The sequence below is a fragment of the Oncorhynchus gorbuscha genome, linkage group LG17 (assembly GCF_021184085.1).
Source record: "Oncorhynchus gorbuscha isolate QuinsamMale2020 ecotype Even-year linkage group LG17, OgorEven_v1.0, whole genome shotgun sequence".
Classification (NCBI taxonomy): domain Eukaryota; kingdom Metazoa; phylum Chordata; class Actinopteri; order Salmoniformes; family Salmonidae; genus Oncorhynchus; species Oncorhynchus gorbuscha.
The window spans coordinates 1,246,368-1,260,048 of record NC_060189.1 but is presented as its reverse complement, the minus strand read 5'-3'; the positions used below and the strand labels follow the sequence as shown (position 1 = coordinate 1,260,048).

Genomic DNA, 13,681 nt, shown 5'->3' with positions numbered 1-13,681 from the left:
GTACATCTGACAGCATCACCATCTGACATACGGCTCGGCTCGGCTGACATACGGCTCGGCTCGGCTGACATACGGCTCGGCTCGGCTGACATACGGCTGGCTGACATACGGCCTGGCTCGGCCATATACGGCTCGGCTCGGCTGACATACGGCTCGGCTCGGCTGACATACGGCTCGGCTGACATACGGCTCGGCTGACATACGGCTCGGCTGCTCGGCTCGGCTGACATACGGCTCGGCTCGGCTGACTGCTCGGCTCGCTGACTTCAGCTCGGCTGACATACGGCTCGGCTGACATACGGCTCGGCTCGGCTGACATACGGCTCGGCTGACATCTGGCTCGGCTGACATACGGCTCGGCTCGTGACATACGGCTCGGCTCGGCTGACATACGGCTCGGCTGACATGCGGCTCGGCTGACATACGGCTTCGGCTCGGCTGACATACGGCTCGCTCAGCTGGCTGACATACGGCTCGGCTGACATACGGCTCGGCTGACATACGGCTCGGCTCGGCTGACATACGGCTCGCTCGGCTGACATACGGCTCGGCTCGGCTGACATACGGCTCGCTCGGCTGACATACGGCTCGGCTGACATACGGCTCGGCTGACATACGGCTCGGCTGACATACGGCTCGGCTGACATACGGCTCGGCTCGGCTGACATACGGCTCGCTACCTTCAACGGCTGTAAGTTGCTCTGGATAAGAGCGTGTGCTAAATGATTAACATGTCAAAAATGTAGTGTGTTCACCTAAAGGTAGTGAGAGGGACTCCATCCCTTCCTCCACTCCACTATGATGGTGGAGGACGAGCTGGAGAGACTCTGCAGGGGTAACACCCACCGTCTGTCCCACCAGAGCCTCCACCGTGGTCGGGTCGGTCTGGTCGATCTTCACCCCCTGGCTGGGTCAGGCTGGAGGAAGGGGTTGGGGGGTTTGAGAAGGACATGAGGGGAAAAGGGACAGTGGAAAGACATGGAAAGAAGGAGAGAGGGAAAGAGAAAGGGGAGAGGGAAAGAGAGAGGGAAAGAGAAAAGGAGAGAGGGAAAGAGAGAGGAAAGAGAAAAGGAGAGAGGGAAAGAGAAAAGGAGAGAGGGAAAGAGAAAAGGAGAGAGGGGAAGAGAAAGGAGAGGGAAGAGAGAGGGAAAGAGAGAGGGAAAGAGAAAAGGAGAGAGGGAAAGAGGAAAGGAGAGAGGGAAAGAGAAAGGGAGAGAGGGAAAAGAGAAAAGGAGAGAGGGAAAGAGAGAGGGAAAGAGAAAAGGAGAGAGGGAAAGAGGAAAGGAGAGAGGGAAAGAGAAAGGGAGAGAGGGAAAAGAGAAAAGGAGAGAGGGAAAGAGAGAGGGAAAGAGAAAAAGAGAGAGGGAAAGAGAGAGGGAAAGAGAAAAAGAGAGAGGGAAAGAGAGAGGGAAAGAGAAAGGAGAGAGGAAAGAGAGAGGGAAAGAGGAGAGAGGGAAAGAGAAAAGGAGAGAGGAAAGAGAGAGGGAAAGAAGAGAAAAGGAGAGGAAAGAGGAAAGGAGAGAGAAAGAAGAAAGGAGAGGGAAAGAGGAAGGAGAGAGGGAAAGAGAGAAAGGAGAGAGGAAAGAGGAAAGGAGAGAAAGGAAAGGAGAGAGAAAGAGGAAAGTCACTTTATGCTGGTGTGCCAGCATAGAGCTACGACTAACATGAATGAACAACATAGAGCTAGGCTAAGCATAGAGCTAGACAGCATAGAGCTAGACAACATAGAGCTAGACAACACAGAGTAGACAGCATAGAGCTAGCATAGAGCTAGGCAACATATAACTAGACAGCATGGAGCTAAACAACATAGAGCTAGATAGTATAGAGCTAGATAGCATAGAAATGGAAATGTGACATTCTATTTCTCGAGATAGAGTCTAGAAGGCGTCTAGAGGAGGAGTCTAGAAAGGCGTCTAGAGGAGGCACATGGAACAGGGAACATACCACCACACAATGAGACCCACACCACCCACCACCACACCTCCACACCACCACACGATGAGACCACACCACCACACCACAACACCACCACACCACCCACACCTCCACACTACCACACCACCACACCACCACACGATGAGACCACACCACCACACCACCACACGATGAGACCCACCACCACACCACCACACGATGAGAGCCACACCACCACACGATGAGACCACACCACCACACCACCACACCTCCACACCACCACACCTCCACACCACCACACCCACCACACCACCACACGATGAGACCACACCACCACACGATGAGACCACACCACCACACCACCACACCACCACACCTCCACACCACCACACCACCACCACCACCACCACACCACCACACGATGAACCACACCACCACACGATGAGACCACACCACCACACGATGAGACCACACCACCACACCACCACACCACCACACCACCACACGATGAGACCACAACACCACACGATGAGACCACACCACCACACGATGAGACCACACCACCCACACCACCACACGATGAGACCACACCACCACATCACCACACGATGAGACCACACCACCACACGATGAGACCACACCACCACACGATGAGACCACACCACCACACCACCACACGATGAGACCACACCACCACACCACCACACCACCAGTGTGGTCCTTCTGTAGTTTCTGAAGCTCAGTTGGTAGAGCATGGAGCTTGTAACGCCAGGGTAGTGGGTTCGATCCCAAGGACCACCCATACGTAGAATGTATGCACACATGACTGTAAGTCGCTTTGGATAAAGCGTCTGCTAAATGGCATATATTATTATTATTATATTATTACCACATCACCACACCACCACACCATGAGACCACACCTCCACACCACCACACCACCACACGAAGAGACCACACCACCACACCACCACACGATGAGACCACACCTCCACACCACCACACCACCACACGAAGAGACCACACCACCACACCACCACACCACCACACGATGAGACCACACCACCATACGATGAGACCACACCACCACACCACCACACGATGAGACCACACCTCCACACCACCACACCACCATACGATGAGACCACACCACCACACCACCACACGATGAGACCACACCACCACACCACCACACGATGAGACCACACCACCACACCACCACACCACCACACGATGAGACCACACCACCACACCACCACACGATGAGACCACACCACCACACCACCACACCACCATACGATGAGACCACACCTCCATACGATGAGACCACACCACCACACGATGAGACCACACCACCACACCACCACACGATGAGACCACACCACCACACCACCACACCACCACACGATGAGACCACACCACCACACCACCACACGATGAGACCACACCACCACACCACCACACGATGAGACCACACCTCCACACCACCACACCACCATACGATGAGACCACACCTCCATACGATGAGACCACACCTCCACACCACCACACCACCATACGATGAGACCACACCTCCATACGATGAGACCACACCTCCACACCACCACACCACCATACGATGAGACCACACCTCCACACCACCACACCACCATACGATGAGACCACACCACCATACGATGAGACCACACCACCACACCACCACACCAACACACCACCACACCACACCACCACACCACCATACGATGAGACCACACCACCATACGATGAGACCACACCTCCACACCACCATACGATGAGACCACACCTCCACACCACCACACCACCACACGATGAGACCACACCACCACACCACCATACGATGAGACCACACCTCCACACCACCACACCACCACACTAGTGGCAGCAGAGGAGTTCAACAGCTTGTCTGCAGATGGGTTGTGCTACAGAGGATCGTCCAGATGGGTTGTGCTACAGAGGATCGTCCAGATGGGTTGTGCTACAGAGGATCGTCCAGATGGGTTGTGCTACAGAGGATCGTCCATATGGATTGTGCAACAGAGGATCGTCCATATGGGTTGTGCAACAGAGGATCGTCCATATGGGTTGTGCAACAGAGGATCGTCCATATGGGTTGTGCAACAGAGGATCGTCCATATGGGTTGTGCAACAGAGGATCGTCCATATGGGCTGTGCAACAGAGGATCGTCCATATGGGTTGTGCAACAGAGGATCGTCCATATGGGTTGTGCTACAGAGGATCGTCCATATGGGTTGTGCAACAGAGGATCGTCCATATGGGTTGTGCTACAGAGGATCGTCAGATGGGTTGTGCAACAGAGGATCGTCCATATGGGTTGTGCTACAGAGGATCGTCCATATGGGTTGTGCAACAGAGGATCGTCCAGATGGGTTGTGCTACAGAGGATCGTCCAGATGGGTTGTGCTACAGAGGATCGTCCAGATGGGTTGTGCTACAGAGGATCGTCCAGATGGGTTGTGCTACAGAGGATCGTCCATAGAGGGTTGTGCTACAGAGGATCGTCCAGATGGGTTGTGCTACAGAGGATCGTCCAGATGGGTTGTGCTACAGAGGATCGTCCAGATGGGTTGTGCTACAGAGGATCGTCCATAGGGGGTTGTCTACTGACAACACTGAGGTTAAACTAGACGAGGCGTACAACCTCATCGTAGTAGTAACTCTTCTATGGGAGTAATGTGGAAAGACCAGCCTGAATGTAGGCCACTGTAGACAGGTGAGAAGAAGGGGAAAATACTGAGCAATTACAGACGGACAGACGGACAGACGGACAGACGGACAGACGGACACACGGACAGACGGACAGACGGACAGACGAGGAGGCGTGGAGCGTCACAGCAGATTCTTTATTCGTTGGATTGGATGACATCATATTTAGTTGTTTACATCACAGGAAGCACATAAAACACAACAAAGACACAGGAAGTGGGCGAGCACTAAAACGCTACTTAACATCTATGAGCAGCAGACAACAGACAACAGTAGCAGGGCACCACATCTACACCAGGAGAGATACAGAGACATAAAACACTGTCCAATACGGTTACCAACGACTCCTGGGATTGGTCAAGGTGAAAGGTTAAAGGTCAAGCATGTGTGTTGCTGCGGTGAGAGAGGTATCTCTGGTAGCGACAGCGTGGGGATAGTGTGTTGATGATAGGGGATAGTGAGGGATAGTGAGGGGGTGATAGTGAGGGATGAGAGATAGTGGGGGATAGTGAGGGATAGTGAGGGGATAGTGAGGAGATAGTGAGGGATAGTGATAGTGAGGGAGTGAGGGGAGTGGGGGATAGTGAGGGATAGTGATAGGGGGATAGTGAGGGATAGTGAGGATAGTCAGGTGATCGGAGGCGATAGTGAGTGGGGGAGTGAGGATAGTGTCAGGGGATAGTGGGGATAGTCAGGGGATAGGGATAGTGAGGAGATAGTGAGTGTGAGGGATAGTGAGGGATAGTGAGGGGGGGATAGAGTGGGGATAGTGAGGTGATAGTGAGGGATAGTGAGGAGATAGTGAGGGGATAGTGGGGGAGGGTGGGGATAGTGAGGGGATAGTGAGAGTGGGGAGTGAGGAGGTGTGAGGGGATAGTGAGGTGATAGTGAGGGGATAGTGAGGGGATAGTGGGGGATAGTGGGGATAGTGAGGGATAGTGAGGGGATAGTGAGGGAGTGGGGGGATAGAGTGAGGGGATAGTGGGGGATAGTGAGGGGATGAGGGGATAGTGAGGGATAGAGAGGATAGTGAGGAGATAGTGAGGGGAGTGGATAGGAGATAGTGAGGGGATGAGAGGGGGATAGTGAGGGATAGTGAGGGGATAGTGAGGGGATAGATAGAGTGGGGATAGTGAGGATAGTGATAGTGAGGGGATAGTGAGGGGATAGTGAGGGAGATAGTGAGGGACATGAGGGTGTCAGAGTAGGGGTGAGGGGATAGTAGTGAGGGTGATAGTGAGGATAGTGAGGGATAGTGAGGGATAGTGAGAGGATAGTGAGGGGATAGTGAGGGGATAGTGAGTGAGGGGTGACAGGGGATAGTGAGGGTGATAGTGAGGTGAGGTGAGGAGATAGTGAGGGATAGTGGGGGGATAGAGTGGGGATAGTGAGTGAGGGTGAGGGGATAGTGAGGAGGTGATAGTGAGGTGATCGTGAGGATAGATAGTGAGTGAGGGGATAGTGAGGGGATAGTAGTGAGGGGATAGTGAGGGGATAGTCAGGGGATAGTGAGGTGATAGTGAGGATAGTGAGGGGATAGTGAGAGATAGTGGGACAGTGAGGATAGTGAGGGGATAGTGAGGAGGGATAGTGGGGATAGTGAGGGAGAGGGTGATAGTGGGGGATAGTGAGGGGGATAGGAGGGGGTGATAGTGGGGATAGTGGGGGAGTAGGGATAGTGAGGGGCAGGATAGTGGGGGATAGTGAGTGGGGGGATAGGGATAGTGAGGGGACAGTGAGGATAGTGGGGGATAGAGGAAGAGTGGGATAGTGAGGGGATAGTGGATAGTGGATAGTGAGGTGATAGTGGGGAGATAGTGAGGGGATAGTGGGGGATAGTGAGGTGATAGGGGATAGTGGGGATAGTGGGGGGATAGTGAGGTGATAGTGAGGAGATAGTGGAGATATGAGGAGAGAGTCAGTGGGGGGATAGTGGGGGGGATAGTGGGGGATAGTGAGGGGATAGTGAGGTGATAGTGAGGAGTGAGGGGATAGTGGGATAGTGAGGTGATAGTGGGGGATAGTGGGGGATAGTGGGGGATAGTGAGGAGTGAGGTGATAGTGAGGAGATAGTGAGGGATAGTGAGGAGGGATAGAGGGATAGTGAGGGGATAGTGAGGAGATAGTGAGGTGATAGTGAGGAGATAGTGAGGGATAGTGAGGGGAGGGGGATAGAGGATAGTGAGGAGATAGTGAGGGACAGTGAGGCGATAGTGAGGGATAGTGAGGAGTAGCGAGGGGACAGAGGGGATAGTGAGGGATAGTGAGGGATAGTGAGGGGACAGTGAGGATAGTGAGAGATAGTGGGGGATAGTGAGGGACAGTGGGGATAGAGTGGGGATAGTGAGGGATATGAGGAGATAGTGAGGGGATAGTGGGGGATAGAGTGGGGATAGTGAGGGGATAGTGAGGGGATAGTGGGGGATAGAGGGGGATAGTGAGGGGATAGTGAGGGGATAGTGAGGGATAGTGAGGAGGTGATAGTGAGGTGAGTGAGGCGATAGTGATAGTGGGGGATAGTGAGGGATAGTGAGGGGATAGTCAGGGGATAGTGAGGGGATAGTGAGGGATAGTCAGGGATAGGAGGGATAGTGAGAGGAGATAGTGAGGGATAGTGGGGGGATAGTGAGAGGATAGTGAGGGATAGTGAGGGATAGTGAGGGATAGTGAGGGATAGTGGGGGATAGTGGGGATAGTGAGGGGGTAGTGAGGGGGTGATAGTGGGGGATAGTGAGGGGGTAGTGTGGGGGTGATAGTGGGGGATAGTGAGGGATAGTGGGGGGATAGTGGGGGGATAGTGGGGGTAGTGAGGGGGTGATAGTGGGGGGATAGTGAGGGATAGTGGGGGATAGTGGGGGATAGTGAGGGGATAGTGAGGGGGTGATAGTGAGGAGATAGTGAGGGGATAGTGTGCTTTGAAGAGGGTGTGTGTGTGTGTGTGTGTGTGTGTGTGTGTGTGTGTGTGTGTGTGTGTGTGTGTGTGTGTGTGTGTGTGTGTGTGTGTCTTTAGGCTGTGTCAATGGATTGTGTCAGGTTTCTCCTGAGGGAAGCAGTGTTACCTAGCCAGCTGGTTGGGGCAGCGGATGGAGCAGCAGGTGCTGGTCGGTCCTCAGGGTCTTACCTCGCTGCAGGGTGGGTTTGCTGAACGGAGTAGGTGGCTGGGCGGCGGGGCCGGACATGGACCCTGGCCCTGTGGGCGTGGTCTGCGGCGCTGGCTCCCTTGCGCCCTCCAGTGGATCCCCCTGAGGTGCCGCGCTGCACCGTGAAGACCCTGCGCATGTCATGGCCTGACTGGCTCGGCTGGTAGGTGTGGCTGGTCTGGCTGGTCCGGGCCCCAGGGCACCTGCTCTGACAGTCTCCGCGGGTCAGGAAGTTGTTGTCGTTGCCGTGGCAGCCACCGTACCAGAAGTGGGAGCACTTGGCGGCGGCGACGTCGTAGAAGTATCGGCCCGTCCAGCCACTGCAGGAGCCGGCCGCCTTGGGCAGAGAACAGGTGGTTCTGGGAACTATAGAATGGGGAGAAACAGGAAGATATTTACAGGCTTCTCTTGTAGCGAGTCGGCGGGTAGCTCCGACCGAGACTCGAACCGGGTCGAGAGAATGTCAACCCAACACAAGAGATCCGGACCCCTTGGCGAGGTCGTTAGGTAGCGTGTTAAGGTAGCACCAATACCATGCAACAAAACACAACAGAAAACAAAAACAATACAATCTATAACATTAACTTCCTGCCCCTTTTTATCAGCATTCCTCAATCCTGTCTCCCATCTCCCCTCTCTTCCTCACGCCCAGCTCCCCTCCTCACCTCTTCACCCCCTGAACTCCTCCCCCGTCCCCGTCCTACCATTGTCGGGTGGAGTGGGGCAGCCCTCTCCATCGGGACCTGCGGCGGCTGACGCACGGTCGAAACAGCAGCCGTAGGTGGTCAGACGACACTGGATACTGTTTTCAGCTGGTAGGAGGAGTAGTAGGAGCCTGAGAGAGAGAGAGAAGAGAAAGAGAGAAAGAGAGAGAGAGAGAGAGAGAGAGAGAGAGAGAGAGAGAGAGAGAGAGAGAGAGAGAGAGAGAGAGAGAGAGAGAGAGAGAGAGAGAGAGAAGAGAGAGAGAGAGAGAGAGAGAGAGAGAGAGAGAGAGAGAGAGAGAGAGAGAGAGAGAGAGAGAGAGAGAGAGAGAGAGAGACAGAGAGAGAGAGAGAGACAGAGAGAGAAAGAGAGAGACAGAGAGAGAAAAGAGAGAAAGACAGAGAGAGAAGAGAGAGAGAGAGAGAGAGAGAGAGAGAGAGAGAGAGAGAGAGAGAGAGAGAGAGAGAGAGAGAGAGAGAGAGAGAGAGAGAGAGAGAGAGAGAGAGACAGAGAGAGAGAGAGAAAGACAGAGAGAGAGAAAAGAGAAGAGAGAGAGAGAGAGAGAGAGAGAGAGAGAGAGAGAGAGAGAGAGAGAGAGAGAGAGAGAGAGAGAGAGAGAGAGAGAGAGCGAGAGAGAGAGGGAGAGAGAGAGAGACCCCACAGAGCCCCAGGACAGAAATACAATTAGACCCAACCAAGTTATGACAAAGTAAAAATAACTTTTTGACACACTGGAAAGAATCAACCAAGAAACAGATCAAACTAGAATTTGGTCCTAAACAGAGAGTAGACAGTGGTACTACCTGACCACAGTACTACCTGACCACAGTACTACCTGACCACAGTACTACCTGACCACAGTACTACCTGACCACTGTACTACCTGACCACAGTACTACCTGACCACAGTACTACCTGACCACAGTACTACCTGACCACAGTACTACCTGACCACAACCACAGTACTACCTGACCACAGTACTACCTGACCACAGTACTACCTGACCACAGTACTACCTGACCACAACCACAGTACTACCTGACCACAGTACTACCTGACCACAGTACTACCTGACCACAGTACTACCTGACCACAACCACAGTACTACCTGACCACAGTACTACCTGACCACAGTACTACCTGACCACAGTACTACCTGACCACAGTACTACCTGACCACAGTACTACCTGACCACAGTACTACCTGACCACAACCACAGTACTACCTGACCACAGTACTACCTGACCACAGTACTACCTGACCACAGTACTACCTGGCCACAGTACTACCTGACCACAGTACTACCTGACCACAGTACTACCTGACCACTGTACTACCTGACCACAGTACTACCTGACCACAGTACTACCTGACCACAGTACTACCTGACCACTGTGACTGACCCAAACTTAAGCAAAGCTCTGACTATGTACAGACTCACTGGGCTGTATTTCCTAACCTCCTGCCAAATGTATGTACCATAGACACACATTTCCCTCAGATTACACAGATCCCCACAAAGAATGTGAAAACAAAATCAAACAAAAGGCGAAATACCACAGCAGCAAGATGTGAGGCCCGTTGCCATGAGAAAAGGGCAACCAGTGGAGAACAAACACCATTGTAAATAAAACCTACATTTATTATTTCTCTTCCCTTTTGTACTAATTGCACATTGTTACAACACCGTACATAGTCAATAATATAACACTGTACATAGTCAATAATATAACACTGTACATAGTCAATAATATAACACCGTACATAGTCAATAATATAACACTGTACATAGTCAATAATATAACACTGTACATAGTCAATAATATAACACTGTACATAGTCAATAATATAACACTGTACATAGTCAATAATATAACACTGTACATAGACTGTACATAGTGAATAATATAACACTGTACATAGTCAATAATATAACACTGTACATAGACTGTACATAGTCAATAATATAACACTGTACATAGTCAATAATATAACACCGTACATAGTCAATAATATAACACTGTACATAGTCAATAATATAACACTGTACATAGACTGTACATAGTCAATAATATAACACTGTACATAGTCAATAATATAACACTGTACATAGTCAATAATATAACACTGTACATAGTCAATAATATAACACTGTACATAGTCAATAATATAACACTGTACATAGTCAATAATATAACACTGTACATAGTCAATAATATAACACCGTACATAGTCAATAATATAACACTGTACATAGTCAATAATATAACACTGTACATAGTCAATAATATAACACTGTACATAGTCAATAATATAACACTGTACATAGTCAATAATATAACACTGTACATAGACTGTACATAGTGAATAATATAACACTGTACATAGTCAATAATATAACACTGTACATAGACTGTACATAGTCAATAATATAACACTGTACATAGTCAATAATATAACACCGTACATAGTCAATAATATAACACTGTACATAGTCAATAATATAACACTGTACATAGTCAATAATATAACACTGTACATAATATAACACTGTACATAGTCAATAATATAACACTGTACATAGTCAATAATATAACACTGTACATAGTCAATAATATAACACTGTACATAGTCAATAATATAACACTGTACATAGTCAATAATATAACACTGTACATAGTCAATAATATAACACTGTACATAGTCAATAATATAACACTGTACATAGTCAATAATATAACACTGTACATAGTCAATAATATAACACCGTACATAGACTCAATAATAATATAACACTGTACATAGTCAATAATATAACACCGTACATAGTCAATAATATAACACTGTACATAGTCAATAATATAACACTGTACATAGTCAATAATATAACACTGTACATAGTCAATAATAACACTGTACATAGTCAATAATATAACACTGTACATAGTCAATAATATAACACTGTACATAGACTGTACATAGTGAATAATATAACACTGTACATAGTCAATAATATAACACTGTACATAGACTGTACATAGTCAATAATATAACACTGTACATAGTCAATAATATAACACTGTACATAGACTGTACATAGTCAATAACATAACACTGTACATAGTCAATAATATAACACCGTACATAGTCAATAATATAACACTGTACATAGTCAATAATATAACACTGTACATAGACTGTACATAGTCAATAATATAACACTGTACATAGTCAATAATATAACACTGTACATAGTCAATAATATAACACTGTACATAGTCAATAATATAACACTGTACATAGTCAATAATATAACACTGTACATAGTCAATAATATAACACTATACATAGTCAATAATATAACACTGTACATAGTCAATAATATAACACTGTACATAGTCAATAATATAACACTGTACATAGTCAATAATATAACACTGTACATAGTCAATAATATAACACTGTACATAGTGAATAATATAACACTGTACATAGTCAATAATATAACACCGTACATAGTCAATAATATAACACTGTACATAGTCAATAATATAACACTGTACATAGTGAATAATATAACACTGTACATAGTCAATAATATAACACCGTACATAGTCAATAATATAACACTGTACATAGTCAATAATATAACACCGTACATAGTCAATAATATAACACTGTACATAGTCAATAATATAACACTGTACATAGTCAATAATATAACACTGTACATAGTCAATAATATAACACTGTACATAGTGAATAATATAACACTGTACATAGTCAATAATATAACACTGTACATAGTCAATAATATAACACTGTACATATTCAATAATATAACACTGTACACTGTATCTTCAACTGTATCACTCTCTCTATACAAATACAGTTGAAGTGGGAAGTTTACATACACTTAGGTTGGAGTCATTAAAACTAGTTTACATCCACTTAGGTTGGAGTCATTAAAACTAGTTTACATACACTTAGGTTGGAGTCATTAAAACTAGTTTACATCCACTTAGGTTGGAGTCATTAAAACTAGTTTACATCCACTTAGGTTGGAGTCATTAAAACTAGTTTACATCCACTTAGGTTGGAGTCATTAAAACTAGTTTACATCCACTTAGGTTGGAGTCATTAAAACTAGTTTACATACACTTAGGTTGGAGTCATTAAAACTAGTTTACATACACTCAGGTTGGAGTCATTAAAACTAGTTTACATCCACTTAGGTTGAGTCATTAAAACTAGTTTACATCCACTTAGGTTGGAGTCATTAAAACTAGTTTACATACACTTAGGTTGGAGTCATTAAAACTCGTTTTTTAACCACTCCACAAATTTCTTGTTAACAAACTATAGTTTTGGCAAGTTGTTTAGACATCTACTTTGTGCATGACAAAAGTCATTTTTCCAACAATTGTTTACAGACAGATTATTTCACTTATAATTCACTGTATCACAATTCCAGTGGGTCAGAAGTTTACATACACTAAGTTTACTGTGCCTTTAAACAGCTTGGAAAATTCCAGAAAAATGATGTTATGGCTTTAGAAGCTTCTGATAGGCTAATTGACATCATTTGAGTTACCTGTGGATGTAGTTCAAGGCCTACCTTCAAACTCAGTGCCTCTTTGCTTGACATCATGGGAAAATCAAAAAGAAATCAGCCAAGACCTCAGGAAACAAACTGTAGACCTCCACAAGTCTGGTTCATCCTTGGAAGCAATTTCCAAACGCCTGAAGGTACCACGTTCATCAGTACAAACAATAGTACGCAAGTATAAACACAATGGGACCACGCAGCCGTCATACCGCTCAGGAAGGAGACGCATTCTGTCTCCTAGAGATGAACGACTTTGGTGCGAAAAGTGCAAATCAATCCCAGAACAACAGCAAAGGACCTTGTGAAGATGCTGGAGGAAACAGGTACAAAAGTATCTATATCCACAGTAAAACAAGTCCTATATCGACATAACCTGAAAGGCCGCTCAGCAAGGAAGAAGCCACTGCTCCAAAACCACCATAAAAATGCCAGACTACGGTTTGCAATGGCACATGGGGACAAAGATCGTACTTTTTGTAGAAATGTCCTCTTGTCTGATCAAACAAAAATAGAACTTTGGTCATAATGACCATCGTTGTGTTTGAATAAAAAGGGGAGGCTTGCA

At 47.4% G+C, this 13,681-nt stretch overlaps 1 protein-coding gene across 1 annotated transcript in view; it reads right to left on the bottom strand.

Annotated features, from left to right (window-relative positions):
* LOC124002268 (protein numb homolog) overlaps window positions 1-230 on the bottom strand; it is a 21,537-nt gene extending 21,307 nt beyond the window's left edge. Inside the window, 1 exon segment of the mRNA XM_046309643.1 lies at window positions 5-230. Within this exon segment, the coding sequence (XP_046165599.1) occupies window positions 5-230 (226 nt within the window).
* Window positions 231-13,681: the final 13,451 nt, after the last annotated feature.